Source organism: Apis cerana, linkage group LG3 (assembly GCF_029169275.1).
Source record: "Apis cerana isolate GH-2021 linkage group LG3, AcerK_1.0, whole genome shotgun sequence".
Taxonomy (NCBI): Eukaryota; Metazoa; Arthropoda; class Insecta; order Hymenoptera; family Apidae; genus Apis; species Apis cerana.
The window spans coordinates 639,148-658,547 of NC_083854.1; the positions used below are offsets into that span (position 1 = coordinate 639,148).

The window sequence follows — 19,400 nt, forward strand, 5'->3', positions numbered from 1 at the left end:
AGGGAAAAATAGATCAAATGAATAATTAATTAAATTTATAACTTAAAAATTAAGATTATTAGAATATATGAAAAATATATCAAGACTTGCCATAATGTTCGTTTGGCGAGAGACATCTATAATGATTATATGGCGTGCTTAGGTCGTTCTCATCGATATAACCAGTTATTCTCCGATGTTTTGCGGGACCTGCCGGTCTATACAGATTAGTTGAGCTTGAGATCGATGTAAGAGAACTGGTAGATGCACCAAGTACAGTTTTTTCTGTATAAAATATGGATGTTCCCAGAGAGGTTTGAGTGTCACCGGAAGTACTTTTGGTTACAATAGTCGAATTAGTATCATCGTTTTCTCTTCCATTCACTTTTTCTTTCGTAGATAAAATTTGGAAAATGTTAGCTGTTGATTTTAAAGACGAGTTCATATTTTGAATTTGTTCATCGTGTACAGAAACTGCAATTTTATATGTTTCTAGATCTTTGTCAGTATTTTCATCTACATCATCGATGTTTATATTTTGATTTTTTCCATTATTGTTTTTGCTTTCTTCTTCTGCATTCGTATCTTTGCACGATAAATCCATAGTCGGATTTACCATAACTGGACATCCATGTGTTACGCTTTCTTTGTTCATTAAATTCTCCAATATTAAATTCTCGTTCAGCCTTTAGTATAGAGATAGAAAATGATCATATTTTAAATTGGTCATCGATTCGATGTTTATTTAAGAAAAAGATAAGATGTATGTACAAGGAAAAATCCCAAAAATCTCGAAAATTCAAAAAATTTATAATCTTTATAATTTTTAGGAATATATAGTGCTTATGTATTATGCAATTTTTTTTTTTGCTACTTGAAATCAATCTTTGAAAATTTAATTATTTTTCGACTTTACGTTATAATTTGCTAACTATAAGAAATATAAAAAAAAATTTTAGACGAAAATTGTTTCTTTTTGTAAGGATTGTCATCTGTTAAAATATTTATTAATTATTTATGCAATATAAAAAAGTTATAAATACAAAATTAATAATTCTTTTCAAATTTGTTTTTTAATATAAAATTTTAATAAACATCAATTATTACTTAAATAGTAATTATTATACGAAGTTTATATACATAATTATTTTTAATATAATTGAAAAAAACAAACTTTTTTATTTTTTTATATATTATACATTATCAAAAAAATAAAAAGTTACGATAATTTATTGTTCTAAAGAAATAATTGTAGATTTCGATTCATATTTATTATTTATTATTTAGAACAAATTTTTCGATGGAACGTTTATATAGCATATCCATTGAAGTTAATTAAAAAATTATTTAATAGATAATTAACAAATGTTTATTTATCGAATATGTAAATATTTTATCATTGAAATCTTGGATTGTCCATCTATATTATAAAATAGCATATCATTTAATTAACATATAGAAATATTTGCAATACTAAAACGATAGGAATGATATGTGTGTTTGATTTTCGCGTATGGAAAAATTTTTTATAGAAATTTTCTGACCTCAGTCATTTCTTTCATCCATTAAAATATGATATATTTGCTTATGCATAATATAAGAGTACATTGATGAAAAATCAAATAATTTTAAAAATCCAATAGAATTCACTTTTTTGTAACAAGATTTCGTATGATATATGTACGACAATCATGCTATACATATGATGTGCATGATGCAACAAGTTTTTATCTTTACAATATTTTTTTAAAGAATTTTATTATTGTAAAAAAATAAAAAAATTTAATGACATTAAGAATAAAAATATCTTAAAAAGTAGTTATATGTATAATATGTTTCTTTTTTTCTCTCTCTTTACTTTCATCTTATATTTTCATATTGATCCAATATTAATTAAAAAATAGAACTATAATATATATTTTATAAATACAAATTTTCTTATTTTTGAAAATTGAAATATGTTGTAGATAGTTAGCAACATAACAAAGCTGTATTTGGAAACAAGTATTTTTGTATACTATGGCATAGTTATTTGGATAATTAAAATTTTACAATAAATTTAAAAAGAATTATTAATTTTTTTGTTCATAATTTTTTTAAAAATTTATATGTATAAATAATTAATAAATGTTTTAAGAAACAATAATTCTTATAAAAAAACAATTTTTGTTTGAAGATTTTTTTTTATTTTTTATATTTAGTGAATTATAATGTAAAAATGTTGAATTTTCAAGGATTGATTTCATTTTCTTAAAATGATTGCGGGTAGCAAAAAAAAAAAAAAAATTATACATAAGTAATATAAGTACTACATATTATCCTCAAAGTTTCATAATTTTTTCAATTTTCAAATTAGGGATCTTTCCTTGTAAATTTTATAATATTTATTTAGAATATTTCTAATAACTGAACCGAGTTATAAATTATAAAATTCAACTGCACATGATTTTTTTAAATACCACTTCTTCTTCTAATTCTTTTTATATCAATTCTTCGCACTATTCTGAATAAGTATTAGAATATTGTGAAAAATTCAATATTTTTTCACAATATTCACAATATTTTTCAAAATATTTACTTTTTTTTTCTGCACTTAAATGATCAAATTTGTATTTAAATTTTCACTATTATATTCTAAAGATATTTTCCTATACATTTTTTTTACATTTTTCATCATATTCTTCAATTATTTGGCATTTACATTTAAACAGTTTTTCTTAATTCGTTTTTTTTTTATATTATCAATAGAGATAAAAAATTGTGAACATTGCTTTTTTAAGAAATTTTATAAAAAAAGGTCAAGAGGATTTTTAAATAAATCAAGGTAGTAACCAAAGTGTGATCACTATAATATTTATTTTTATAAGATAATTCATGCAATTACAACAATTACAATAATTTGAATATTTATTGTAAATGTTGAAAAAAAAGTAATTATTTCGAAAAGTATTGAGTTTTTTATGATTGTTATCTTAATATTTTTTTACTCAGAATAGCATTAGAGGAATAAATTCACGCGAAAAAAAAATTATAAAACATTCAAAAAATAAATATAATTGCAACTGCAGCGATATACATTTCCGTAAAAAACTGAGTTACAGGATGATAGAAGATTATTAAATTTAGTTTTACAATTTTTTTTAATTTTTAATAAAAGAGTTATAATTCGGTTTAATTATTAGATAGATCTTATATATAATTATTAAAAATTTCGATTTTGGATGTGTCACATGCTATGTTAAACGAATATTAATATATATGTATATATATATATGTATATATACGGCGTATGTTCATGAATTCATATATATGTGAATATTTAAGTAGTACAGATAATTTGCATGAAATCAGTTAATCGAATTTACATATCATTAGCGATAAAAAAATTATTAATTATATTTATAGTTTCATGATATATATTCGCATGTATAAGTTCAATAGATATATAATATATTGCACACAAATATATTTTCAGTCATATTAATGAATGCTTTTTATTAAATAAAGCATAATTCGTATCCGGATACTACAATGTTTAATTAATAATATTTATTCTATATATTTGTTTATAATATGATTTTTCTTCTCTTCGATAATCACAATATTTTTATTTTAATTAAAATATATAAATTTGAATATATAATATATATAAATTTGATTAATTTTACAATTGCAACATATTTTTTTTGATACTTATTAATATTTACAACTTATTAAAAAAATGTTCGGATTACAAATACAGGAAATGCGACATATTTCAAATATTATTGATAATTTAGAATACCGAGATATCTAAAAAAAACTCATGAGATATTTAAAAATATAAAGATAAAATTAATAATATAAATAAATAATAAGAACGAATGATATTTGTGTAAAAATTATAATTTTAATATTTCTGATTTCTAATAAAAGAATCGATATTCAAAAGTTTTGTAATAAATATTCAATTATTGAAATCATAATTAAAATATAATCAAAAATTTAAGATAAATTTAATCTATTCATTTATATTTTAATTTTAGGATTTCAAGTGAATTTTATAAATATTTCAAAAATATAAAATTTGATATATGAGATTTTAGATAATTTAATGTCATGTTATTAATTCGAAATATTGAAGATGAAAGCAATTTGAAACATGCAATATTTTAAAGACTGTTATTCAGATTAATAAATGATGAGGAGATATCTATTATAACTTAACAAAATGATTGATTGTAAACTTATATTTAACAGAGATTTTGAAAATTAATTAATTGATTGTATTGTAATAATAGAGAATAAATTTTATGAAGATTAAAATGGAAATCAACATTTATTTAATATTATAATTTCTATATTGTTTTTGTATTTGATTATATCACAATTAATAAATTCATTTAAATATACATATATAAATACATATTAAATATACATTTAATAAATATATATATTATTTTAATTTTGCTAATAAAAAAAGAATAATTTGGAATATTATTATTCTAAATTACTTTAATAAAATTCTTACTTTGTATTATTTCTTGAAAATTAAAATAAAGTTTCAGATACTTTATGTTTTTTAATATTATTCAGAATTTGAAATTTTAAAAAATTTATTAATTTTATATTATTTATAACTCTCTATTTATTTTTATTTTTTCTCAATAATTTTTTCTAATTTCTAAATTTTTTGCTATTTAATTTCGTTATAATTTTATTTGTTATGATTATATTTGTATAATCTATATATAAATATTTTATATTCATTATATTCTAATAAAAAATTCTAATAAAAAATTTTCTAACAAAAAAAATAGAATTCCATTGAATGGATATTGTAGTAATGCTATTTTAGTTAGTTTAAATTATTATTTTTTAAATATTAGAAATTCTGCAATTTGGTAATATTATTAACAATGTTTAAAATGTTTAATCATTCATTTTAATATATAAATCGTAAAAATAATATATATATATAGTTATATATTTATATTTCGAATTTCTGTTTTTCATTTAATAATAAAACAGCATTTATCATATTTTGAAAAATGTCTGTAACTATAGAGATTACTTTGTTGATTATTTTCTAATTATATAATATCTTTAATATCTATAATTTATTCATGATATTTTGAGAAGTATTTTTTTATATTCTTAAGATATATGATTGTATACTATATCGATTATCTATCTAAAATATACTGTTACTGTTTATATTATTATTATATGTATATTGTCTTAAGGAAGACGAAAGATGTTTATCATAAATATTATGTTTTTAAATTCTCTTTAATTTTTTTTTTTTTGATTTCTCTTTTCAAAACAATTTATATACTTTTAATTGTTTCTTTCTTATATGCTATATTATAATTTAGTTCCAGAATATGAAATTTTAAAAATTGAGAACAAAAAAATGATAATTGATTGATTACTATTAATTTAGCAAGTTAATTATTTCTTATACGATTTTAAAAATGATAGTTTATAATTTTACGAAAATATGATTATTCTAGATTGTGAGTTTTTAGATGTGAAATTTGAATGGGATTTATAGTTTAATTGTTTCATGAAGATAAATTTTCATTTTTTCTTATTTATTCATATCATTTTCGATATTATATTGATATTCGATAATGAATCTTGTGATGAATAATTTATAAATTTTATACGATGTATTAACTAGAAATGTCTATGTAATGAATTTATTGTTATCCACTATCATATATAAATTTATTATTTTTGTCTTCATCATATATATTGCAAATATTAAAAAATTTATTATTTTTGTCTTCATCATATATTGCAAATATTTTTTTTGTTAATAGAAGTTATATTATATTGCTTTATTCAATTTTTTTGTTATTCATTTTAAATATTTGAATAAGTTTATTAATAACCGTAATAAAATAAGTCAAATTCAAAATAAGTCAAAATCAAAATGAAATTAATAAAAATTAATATAGAAAAATTAATATATGATAAAGTGAAAAAATTATATCGAACACATTTATTTGCGAACATCTACAAGAAAACTTATTCAAAAATAAAAAAATTATTATAGAACATAAAAAGTATGAAAATATGTAGAGATCTTTTTTTTACAGTTATCAAGATAACATACGAAATTTCATTGTATTCATAAATATGTGCATATATGTAGTTAATATACTATATATATATATAGTATTAAATATATATATATATATATATATATATATAAATATAAATGTATGAATATATATAATAGAAATACTCATGTACTTAAAATTATATGGATTAAAATTCGGATCTTTTTATCATACGTGAAATAAAATTTTTAAATATGAATTTTTAAATATTTTTAAATAAAAATAAATGTAAAAAATAAGTATAAAAAACATGATTTTCCATCTTTGAAAAATAAAGATTTGTAAATAAATTGAAGAACAAATTTTTTTTTATTGAATATGCATCGCAAAGATGAAAAATCTTAAAGGAATCAAATTGTTTTCTGAAAAAAAATGAAAATACTATTAATTTTTATCTTATTATAATTTGTTTATATTTTTGCAGGAAAAATTTATTGCAAAACATGTAAAGATAACATGTAAAGGAAAAAATTGTTCAGAATCTTAGCCTTTACAAAAATATATAAAAATTTAAATCGGTGAAATTTAATCTATTTCGAGGAAAAAAAAATATAAAAAATATATAATGATAGATTTAGTAGATATATTTATTAGTATTGTATCACAATAAATATTATTTTTTTTGAAATTGATCAAAGAAAATAAGCAAATTATAAATTATTTAAAATTATGAAATGAATTTAAAAACTAATAGAAATTTAAATTTTTAAGAAAGAATGATTGATTGGTTTGCAACCTATAGTTTTTTTTGGGGATTTTTTATTCTTGTAATGCGTAATATATGATACAATAAAAAAAATTTGATTTTGAATTTCAATGTCAAGATTGTATATTTTCTTTTACAAATATTTATCAATCCAGAACTGCAGAATTACGATATGATGAAATTACATTTACTTTTTATAGATTCTTTTTACACAATGATTATCAAACATTCTTTTTCTTCAAATTTTAATTTTTTTCACATTCTTATACATACATACGATCGTTTCAATTGTATATATATATATATGCAGGGCGTTGATGTTTTCATTAAAATTCGTTTATCATTAAAATATATTATCGTAACTAACAATTTTTGACTTACCCATGGTTTTCCCTGAAGATGGCGGCAGTATGGCAACAGATAAAAGCATTAAAAATCTGAAAAGCAAACAGCTTGAATGAAGATATAATAAATCAAAATGTGTAATGCGAATGCAATGAGCGTTACCATAGTTTGCTGTGTGTAGAAAATTTGAAAAAAAAAAGAAAGGAAAAGAAATGAAATTTAGCAATAAAAAATCGATATTTGACTATGTTTGATGTTGATAAGACTTCTGATATAAGACAAAAAATGATGGGAAATATAATGAGATAAATAACAAATTGATTAAAAAAAAATAAGATAATTATAATTATTTAGCAATAAATCTCATTTTTAATTTTAATTATTTTTAAATTTAATATAGAAATCAATATTTTGAATCTTTTCTTTACATAATCGTCATTCGACCATATTTTATAAAAATATTTACAAAAAATGATGTTATTATTATATAGAATTTTATATGTATATATATGTATATATATATATATATATATATATATATATATGTGCATGACGATACATATATAATATGCAATTACTAATTATCTTTTTTCAATATAATATAAATATATCGTAGCAACAACAATTAATATGTGTAATGATTGATCAAAAAAATATTTTTTATATTATTCATTTACGAATTATAATAAATTTAAAATCTATCTCAACTACAATCAATATTTAAATATTTTACAGAAATTATTATAATGATAATAATCATTTCATATTTACAATAATAAATATATCAAGCACGCGCTAATTTTGATGAATTTTATAGGAATAGTTCTGGAAAAAATATTTGATACATATTTTTTATCGATTGACATCCATTTTAAAAAAATGAAATCAGTTTTCAAAATTGAGAATTGAAAATATATTTTCTAAAATATTAATTGTTTAATTATTAATAATTGGATGATATATAAAAAAATTAATTTTTAAAAAATTTATATATATATGTTTATATATATATATATATATATATATATATATATTTATATATAAATATAAACAAGAAATTCACTTATTTATATATATATATATATATATAAATATAAACAAAATTTATATATATATATATATATATATATATATATAAATAAGTGAATTTCTCATTCAAAAGCATATATTTTAAAAAAAATTTTTTTCTACGTCATCTAGTTCTCAAGATATTTCAAAAAAATGTTTTTAATCTTTAACTTTGAGAATTGATTTTATTTTTTCAAATATTAATCAATAAAAAAAAATATTTGTGTTATATATTTTTTAGAAAACTATTTTTCTTATAAATTTTATAAAATGTATGAGTTCTTTAAACATTGCTCAATTTCGATCATTCGAGGTGTTTTATATTTTATTTTTATTCTATGAATTTAAAAGATGTCTAAATTCTTTATAAATGTGTAGTAGTATGTAAGTTTAACATATCGTTATACATTCCATCAGATATGTTTAAAAAAAATAGTAGATAAGTAGTGGCATATATGCTATCGATACATATAGGCGAAATTTAATATCATTAGCGTACGTGCTTAGTAATCATTTTTTGCAAATATTTTAAAAACTAAGATTAAGCGGCGATTATACGTACAGAAAAAAATTTTTTTAAATTTTGTCTTCCGTAACATATTTTAAAATTCATTAAAATTGTTGAAATATATTTAAGAAGATTTATTTTCTACATAATTAACTATAATCAACTATAACTATAATTACATTTAGCATAAAGATGGTTTTGCAATGGAAAAATAAGAATAAAACTGAATAAGCATAAAAGCTTACCCAAGTGGAGGTGGCGTTGGAAGTTCTTTATCGAAGCCTTGCTTTCCTAGCAACCAATAAGTAGGCATTTTCCCTTTGCCTTTAACTTCAGTTGACCCGCGATATTCGATTTGATATCCACCCACTTGAGTCAATCGATCTCTAGTAGCTTGACTAAGATGAATTCGCCATGGTGCGCCGGTGGATTCCATCCTTGACGCGGTATTAACAGTATCACCAAAAAGACAATATCTTGGCATTGTCAAACCCACAACACCAGCACAGCAAGGACCTATATTCATGTAATTATTATATCAAAAAACGATGATATATAATTTCTTTGAAAGTGACATTCATATTTTAATGTCATGATAATAGACAATTGTATTTTTAATTGTATTATTGTATATAATACTAATTGTAAATGTATTATTAGAATACGAAATATTTTTAATCGAAAATTCATTATTATTTTTGTCAAGATTTGATAATGTTTCTATTACATCATATTTTGATAAATTTACTTTCCTCTTTGTCGATTTTAACTTGCGATTGTACCTAGAAATATATTACAAAAAGCAACATTTTGAACAATTTTGTCGTTAAACTTTAAAATACAACTGGCCATTAAATATATATCTAATCAAAAAAAGATTTTTTTAAAATCTGTCTATATGTATGCATTTATAATAGTATGTGTAAATTTCTTGATCGTTATTTATTGTCAATTGTTTATATAAATATGATATAATGAACGAAGTAATATCATTTAGTTAGTCATATTTTTAGTATCCATCGATAGTATCGATCGAGTTTGATGAGTTTGAGACTTTTTCGTATTCACAAAATAGAAAAATAAAATGTAAAACAATACTTGGATGATGGAAATTATAATAATCGAAATTATTAGCTAATTTAATGTTTATTACTGTTATAACTTTACTAATTTTAATTTTAATCGTAATTATAATTTTGATCGTCCAAGAGTTGTTTTATAATTCGTTCGCAAAAATTGAAAAATTCCAAGCTTTACTAAATAAATATTAAATTGTATTAATTCATTGATAATATTAGTTTAATCATTATATATTTTAAATGCTGATTATGAAAATGTGTTATATAAAAACAATAGATAAATAGTTTTGATGCACAATATTGTCAAATGTGCATACGCATATTATAAATCCATACATATAATGAAAGAATTAATATTATTTTTTTAATATCTTGAAAATTATAAATTTACAACAATTGTAATCTTGAAGCATAAGTTTCTAATCGAATTATATACATTATATCTTTTAATTCTTAATAATTGAAGTTGCAAACAAGTCGAAAACTCAATCAAATTGATTGTCAATTATGCGCAAAGAATGAATTTGTTCATAATGATGTTTCTAACAATATATACTTTTAACGTCATTGAGATCAAGCTTATTAAAGTGAGAAAGAAGTTAATTGATAAATTTAAAAAAAAAAATTAATTTGAAAAAATTTATTGTCCTTACTATTAGTATTATTTATTATTTTTGATCTCTCTTCATCAAACATTAAAAATATTTATATTATCATAATGAGATATATATATTATTTGTAGAGTATATATATTTACATAATATGTAATTGAAACATTTAGTCTATAGAAAATTTGAGAAAAAGTTAATATACATAATATTTTTGAAAAATCGATTTTAGAAGTCAAATCAAATATAAAACATTGGTATATAAAAATATTGAAGTTTTTATTAACCTATTATTTATTAAATTATAAATAATTGAAGTTTTGTATTAGATAAAGTGTATATACAGATAGAAGTTGGATCCATCTTCATTGCATCACTGTTTCATTTTTCGTTTCGCTTTATTTAATGTATATATTGTTTAAATTATTTATAATTTATAAACTCAGTATATTTATATACGTTAACTTTTATGTTTGTTTCGTCTTTAAAATCAAGTTTTTTAAGATCTCCAATGAACATAATTAATATTTTTTAATTTTTAAATTTCGAAAAATTTCAATGACTGATTGATAAAATTTAAAAGGACTAAAGATGAAAGATTCCAAATGAAATATAAAATTTTATTTTTAATAAATTATTATTTTTCAAAGTATTAATAAACAAATTTTAGCACTATATATTGAATGAAGAGAGATTGGGAAGGATTGATACATAAATAGATTTGATACATTTTTTATTTTCCACTATATTCTATACTTTTAAAAATAAAAAATAAAGTGTACATTTTAATATAGAATGTTCTATATAGATTATATTAAATTACAATTATTTTAAGCAAATTTATTAATCTATTTTATTAAAGGAAATATATTTTCGTGTTGAAAAATTTTTATTGTATTTATATAAAGTTTTTATCATTGTGTGTACTGATATATTTTTTTATGAAATATCATTAATTTTATTTTAAAAATATATCCAATATATATATATTACACATATATATTCTTGTTGTTTTCAGTTGTTAAAATTAAATATTATTAGAATTATTGTGTTTTTCATGAAACATACAATTAAAAAAGATTTGATGTTATGTCTTTTTAAAATAATTTAATCTTGTGTAATCTATAATAAATATTTTCCAGAAACAAATTATGATGGATATTTGTACATTTTAATAGATATCATTTAAATGAAAGTCTAAAAGTTATCAAATAAATTTACCTAATAATATCCTGTATTGGAAATTATTAACGAAAATAAATTAATAAAAAAATGATTAAAAAATACAAAATCAACGAGATGTCATTATTTAGATATATAATTAAAAATAAATATAAAAGTAATAAAAATATAATTTTTATCCAAATTTCATAGCATTACAAATATTAACAAATAAAAAATAAAAATTATTAATAGAAATTACTAATATTTATTAATTTCAGCAAAATAACATATTGAGAGCGTAAATGAAAATGCAACTTGCATTTATTGCAATTTTTTATATTCGCATTTGACGCTAAATGATCATTGGATTCAATGTCAAATGTATTCCAAATAATGCCATACACAATATGCTGATATAATCATTTGAATAAAAATGTTTCATCATAAAATTTATATGAAATAAATATTTATATTTATATTTTATTTTCATATGTTTCCCATAATTATATATTAATCTTCTTATAGATGAGATAAATATATAATTTGTATCATTTATGAAAAAACATTTTTATACATATAAATTTAAAAAATTTATATTCGTTTTTATTAAAGAATAGAATGTTAAATGTAAATATGCAAAAAGATTAAAATATTATTTAGTTTTTTTTATACAATCTTTTCTTTTCAAAAATGTATCAATTCTTCGTAATCTCTTATATATATATATATATATATATATATATATATATATATATATAATGCATATCAATGTATATCAATATACATCCTTGGAGAATGGATTTTGGACATCAAAATAATGAAAAAAAGTTCATATACACATACATTCAATAAAGCTTAATTAACGAATTATAAGCATAAATTTGTATTAGATAGAGTGAAATGACAAAAAAGTGAGAACAATCAATTAGATACATAATAATATCGTATTACAATATCGTTTGTGCAACGAAGCCTCTCAATGAAAGTAAGCGCGCTAATGTTCATTTATGTACAAATAACTCTTTCAAATGAATATTAGTGTAATATAATTATACTAATTATAATATATTAGTGTAATATAATTAGTGTATATAATATATATATTATATAACTCCTTATTTAACGAAAACTTACCTTAAATAAATTTCAATAAATTCTAGAATATTAACATGTACATCAATTTATTTAAATTCATAGATAAATCATTTTATACGATACAAACATTTTATTTTATTTAAATTCATAAATTGAATTGTTGTATTATACTCAATCTATTTATAGAAATTCATAAAAGCAAATCAAAATATACTTCTATAAAATTTCAGATTAGAAAGATTAAATATTTAAATATTTTTCTACATACAAACTTGCTTATCCTCATGTATAAAAAAGTCACTAATGATATTTGAATCAATTTGAATTTCATAGATCAATGCATTAAATGATAAATCAATGAATTAAAAAATCTTTATCTTTATTTTATTTAAATCTTTTTTATTCTGATATAAGATTACTAAATAGAAAAAAAGAAAAAAAAATCGAAATTCAATACTTATATTTTAATCATATCATATAATCACATTTTGTATTCAATAAAAAAATATAGTAAAATATATATAATATTATTTTTTTTTTTTGTTATTATTGTATATTAGAGATATTTTGATTATTCATATTAATTTCTTATAATAAAATTAAATTTCGATTATTATTTATTATACAACTTATATACAACTTAATTTTATATGAAAATCATTTAATTAAAATTTTATTTTAAACAAGTATTCAAATATATATTATTTCATCAAACTCTAAACTTGACTCTGCAGCATAATAACAATATATTATTAAAATAGCGTTATTACTTGAACATGATTGTGTGCTTTAGAAAAAAAAAACTTGATACAAAAACAAAAATTAGATAATAATATTCAAAATTGAATCTTATTTATATTATATATGCATTAAATATAACGAAAGCCTAGATCAATAATCTTTCCTATTGCTAAAATAGTATTGCTTTTTTTACTTGCTCTTCGTGTCGGATCGTTTGTTAATGAATGTATATCAAAAATAGATTAAAAAAGAAATTAGTGAATTTGTAATATTCATTCAAGAATACATAAAAGAAGCAATTGCAATATATATGTAGTTTTTATTATTTGAATATATTATATTAATGTGCAATATTCGTATTATTAATATATGATATCCAGATTATTATTTCTTTCTACATAAGAATAAGAAATATTGAATGCAAATAATAGAATAAAAATAAAAATTTGTCAATGATTTAACTAGCTCTTTAATTCTATTAATAATAAATTCTATTAATAATTTAAAATTTAAATTGATTCAAGTATCATTAATATTTGAGACTTTCTTCTACATATGAAAATAACTAAAAAATGTATATAAAAACATATTCAATCTTTTTAATTTGAAATCTTATAAATCTTATAAAAGTATGTTTTGATTTATTTCTATGGATTTGGCAAGTTGAATGAAACACAATGATTCGTTTATAATTTTAAATGAAATATTATGTAATTATCGTACAATTTCAAATATTGTGGAATTTGTTATAATTTATCTGATATAAGTTTCTTAAATAACAAATTACATAGATTTGATAATTAAAAATTTTTTTTTAAACGATATAAAAATGTTGCATTACATTACATGATATTTACATACATTGTATATTATATTAAATTCAAAAATAACTATTTATATATAAAAGAATATCAATATATTTACTTTTACCGAGGTATTCTACTATACTATAAGCAATATTGCAATACTTTCGCGCTCTTCTTCTATGTTATAATAAAAATTAATAATAAAAATTGAAATGCTTATAACTCGTTAATTAAGCTTTATGGGATATATATGAATTTTTTTTTTATGAATCCATTTTTCAAAAATATTTTACATTTTTATGAACATTCTATATATGGGATTTAATCTTTTTTTCCTATCAATCACTGGAGTTTTTTTTGTGCAAAATAGATAATTTTAATAATAAAATTAGTTACTTAACCTGTATGAAGACCGATTCGCAACCTCAGCTGAGTTTTTGGCAGATGCTTCAATTTGAATTTTCCACTTTGATGCAGCAAATCGAGAGCCATCGTAGCTATTTGAGAAGCATGATCAGATATTCTTACAGGACAACCTCCTACGACCATATAAGCATCTCCTATAGTTTCCACCTATAACAATGAAGAATAGAATGTTCCTCGTTTAATGGTAACAGATAGCGATTTTCTTTACCAAACATTGTTCGAGTGAACATCGATTACAGTTTTCAATTGTGTTGTACCGTCTATTGCATCTACTTCATCACCTTATATACAGTATATGCGTTGATCGTGGCATCGAAGCATGTATATAAATCGTTTAAAAGATCGACTACTTGGAACGGGGTTGAATGTGCTGAAATTGTTGTGAAACCAACTATGTCCGAAAAATAGATCGTTACTTCTCGGAATTCTTCAGGATCGACTGGCATACCAAGTTTTAATTTTTCAGCAACAGAGCTGTAACATTTTATATTTATATATTATATACTGATGTGTATTGATCATAAAAAAAAAAATCTATATTTTTCATTATAAATAGAAAGAAAAGGAAAGAAGAGAAATATTTTGGAATATTTGAATATATTACCTAGGTAACATTCGATTCAATAATTGTTCCGTTTTCTTCTTTTCCATGTCTAATTGTTCCGTGCGTTCACGTATCAATTCTTCTAAATTGTTTGAATACTTTTCCAACATTTGAAACATCGTGTCGACAATATTGACTTTTCTATAGATAATATATATATGTATATATATATATATATATATATTTATTAACAGCTGATGATAAAATTCATGTTCCTATTATATATGATAATTTCTTCAAATATATATATATATAAAATTCAAGAATACGTGTGGATGTTCACATTAAATGGAACATCAATTTCAGCGTGAAGTGGAATAAGTATTTACAAAGTGATGATAAAATGAATTTTATATATATATTTAAATGAATACATGATTATGAAAAAACTATTTTTAAACTATGTTTTATTCTTATTTAATTTATCTTCGTTCATTGCTTTCGATCAATCAGATTATAATCATATACGTTTCCCTCTTTTCTATATTAAATATTAAAACTTTCATCGAATATAGTTTAGTTTTTTGTTATATAGTTTATGACACTTATCTCACCATAAATACTCATTAAAATTTTACATAACAATTCAATTTTAATTAATCAGCGGTACTTTTTTTTATTCTTTTCTTGTTAAAAATAATACAAATTGCCGCATTTGAGTCATAAATTTGAAATTATATTCGTATAAATATATAATAAAAATAAAATAAATATATTTTTGAATGATATCAATGATTGATATAAAATTTAGAAATGATAGAAAGAGAAAGATAGTCTCAAAGAGATAATCTCATAAAAAAATATTAATTTTAGAATTTAAAAACTCTTTAAAAATTTAGAAACTCTTCTCTTTTCGTTCTTTCATATTGATCGATCATCGAAACTTTCGAAAGAATATTCAATAAAATAAAAAAAATAAATCAATGTTGTTCATTTCACTCTGTTTACCTTCCATGATTTAATTTTTTGAAAAGATCATGAACATCATTGAAATCAGGCCTCATATCCGGTGTTTCTGCCCAACATTGACGCATAATATTTATCGCTTCTGGTGGTGCTGCACCTTTGCTCACAGATGGTCTAATCAGTGGGGGTGGTTTCATCACTTTTTCGATAATATCTATAAGAGAGAAATGTAAATTTCATTTTAATTAGAATTTTTTTCAGGAAAAAAAAAAAAGAAAAAATCGTTGAATATAAATCGTAACATTACTAAAATGTAATTGAAAAAAAAGATAATTTATTTAAATTTGCAAGAAATTTGTATTTTTTTATTAATTATCCGAATCTTAAATTTTCAGTCTTAAAAGATAGAATATATTTAATCTTTTACTTTTTATTTTTACTTAGAATTTACAAGTTAATTATATTTATTGTATATAAATAATAAATATATATATAATAATTTATTGTAGATTGATTATAATATTATAATATTATATTTCGGATATATAAAAATTTTTATTTGTTACCTTCTGGCGATAGAGCGAGCATGCAAAATGGTTCTCCACGAACTACTACCTCCTGCATAATGATACCAAAACTATAAACGTCTCCCGGTTGCGTTCCTTTTTTTTGAAGATTTGGTTGCCTTAATAATTCAGGCGCAGTCCATAAAAGATCTAAAGATAACAAAAGAAGAAGAATATAAGAAAAATCATTGCGAATTGCATTAAAAAATTTAGAAGGTAATTATTAAAAAATAGACAAGTTTTGAATTTCGCTGATTTTGAAATATATTTTAAAAATCAATATTTTGAGTTTTTTCCTATGCATATAATTATAACTCGATTTTAATTTTTAAAACATTTACAAAAAAACTAATGATATTTATTATATTGAATTATATATTGACACATATAATATTATTAGATTCATATATTTCATATCATTCAAACTTAATTCTTATTTTTGTTTTATAGATAATATAAACGCAAGTTTGATTTATATATTTCGGATTTCGAAATTATATACTTCGGAAAATTATATATTTAAATTTATAAAATATGATACAAGGATAAAAAAATCGAAAGTGATTCAAGAAAAGAATCGTTAAATGAAATATTAGCTATATTATTGATGGAAATAGATGTAGATATGCGTGCAAATACCATTGTGATATCTAATAAAATGAATAATAATGATAAATCGTATGAGTTTATAGAACATATACATACGATATTCGTGAATATTTGAAGAAGTCAAAATAAATATAAAAATAAATAAACACAAAAAATGATGTTAATGCTTATTTATTATTTATTATTATAAATAATTGAAATTTGTATTAGAAAATAAAATAAAACAAAAATTGATAATTTGTATCCGTTTATTTTCTAAATTTAAAATGATAAATAATTTTTACAGGTAAATTTAAGTTCTTAATATATAAAAATACGTAAGAAATTTCTTTAAAAATCTAATGAGCATAATAGATGACGCTATTATTAATATATGTTTATATATTAATATATTTTATGAAACTTGTATATCATTTTATTATACATATTTTTTTCATACATAAGCCAAATTTGTAGATAAAAATATAAATTACGATTGACTTTCTTCTATATTATTAAGAAAATTATATTTTATATGGGTATGCAAAAAAATTTGAATACATTACATTAGTCTTGAAAAATTCGTAGAATTCGTTATTTTTATCGCTGAATGTATAAACATAATTTCTTTTATAAAAGATATACATATTAATCATGTTACCGATGAAAATGAAATCAAACATGATATAATTAAAATAATTTTAAATTGATAATAATACCGTATTATATTTATTTCATTCAGTTTTATTTCCTACAATTTTCTATCATTATTTTTCATTCATTTATCATTATTTGTTCTCATATATTTTCATATATGTTGACTCATATATTTTCTTCTCTTATTATTTCTTATTATTATACCTTCTTATTATACCTTCAAAATTTTCGGCAGAACTTGGAAACAATTGACTTTTGTAATATATTTAAAAAAAAACATATTTCTGTTAGAAAACGAGAACGCATCTCTTTTTTAAATATTTACAATTAAAAAATTAACAATTTTTTTTATCAAAAAGATTGAAGACAATGAAATGTATATTATATGAATTTTTATATTAATATAAATCAAAGCTAGAAAAATGATAATATTTTTTATCGTATCATACCTCTAGCTGTTTTTGTTGGAGGAACAATATTTTGTGCTTCATAAAAAACAGGCAGTCCATAATCGGTAACTTTAAGAACCCAACGAGCATCGATGACACAGTTTCGCGAAGTAAGATAACCATGTACACGCACTGGTGTACCATGAAGATATCTCATACCCTTTGAATAAAATCATATCAAATATTAATGTTCGATTTATTATCTTATTTTTTTTTCTTTTTTGCGATTGATCATTCAGTACGTCCATTTTAAATATCTACACATGATTATTTTTAATAGAGATAAATTTTTAATAGAGAAAAATGTTTCGAATAGATAATATCTTGTTATAATGATATTTTCCTCTTGAGATAATATAAAAAAATCTTATAAAGATCATCAATTTTTAAATTTTTAGATGAAATTATTTTTTATATATTGTATATTTTTATAACTAATATTAAGACAAAACATTATGTATTTTTCATAAGCTGTTGAATTATTAATTTTCAAATTTTATCGCCAAAATTAGCATTATTTAATATCCATTATGAGATCAGATATTTTGTATGTCATATAATGTTATATAATTTTCTAAAAAGAATTCTCTAAAAAGAATTGATTGTACTAATTGTTTTAACTGATATGAAATTATAAAACAGAAGATATATATATATATATATCTTTCAATAAAATGTATTATATTTATAATACAAAATTGATTAAATTGAATAAAAAATAAAATGAAAATTTTTAAAATAAATGAATTGAATACGACAGGTGCAATCATGGTCATCAAAATCGCAAAAGATTGTTCATTGTGCATTTTTTTCTTTATCATTATGATATATTTCACTTTATATCATATACTTTTTATTTGAAATATTTTTTCATACTATTTTTAATACTTATAAAATCATGATATAGATTTAAAACGAACATATTATATATAAGATATTAATATATTTATCGACTTGAAAATTGATTCTAGAGATTCTAGAAAATACAAAAATTG

The 19,400-nt window shown here is 20.0% G+C and overlaps 1 protein-coding gene across 8 annotated transcripts in view; it reads right to left on the reverse strand.

The window, feature by feature from the left end:
- The window catches only part of LOC107994294 (retinal guanylyl cyclase 2), a 36,516-nt gene that overhangs the window by 841 nt on the left and 16,275 nt on the right, over nucleotides 1-19,400 (reverse strand). For 5 of the 8 annotated variants that reach the window (XM_062073293.1, XM_062073295.1, XM_062073290.1 and 2 more), the window contains 9 exons: nucleotides 18,406-18,565; nucleotides 16,712-16,861; nucleotides 16,188-16,359; nucleotides 15,240-15,380; nucleotides 14,917-15,109; nucleotides 14,611-14,782; nucleotides 8,962-9,232; nucleotides 7,177-7,188; nucleotides 91-665 (listed from right to left, as the gene is read on the reverse strand). In XM_062073293.1, the coding sequence (XP_061929277.1) occupies nucleotides 91-665; nucleotides 7,177-7,188; nucleotides 8,962-9,232; nucleotides 14,611-14,782; nucleotides 14,917-15,109; nucleotides 15,240-15,380; nucleotides 16,188-16,359; nucleotides 16,712-16,861; nucleotides 18,406-18,565 (1,846 nt within the window). Of the gene's footprint in view, nucleotides 1-86; nucleotides 666-7,176; nucleotides 7,233-8,961; nucleotides 9,233-14,610; nucleotides 14,783-14,916; nucleotides 15,110-15,239; nucleotides 15,381-16,187; nucleotides 16,360-16,711; nucleotides 16,862-18,405; nucleotides 18,566-19,400 lie in introns of those variants that run through there. The other 3 variants (XM_062073291.1, XM_062073297.1, XM_062073296.1) reach the window with 3 other exon arrangements.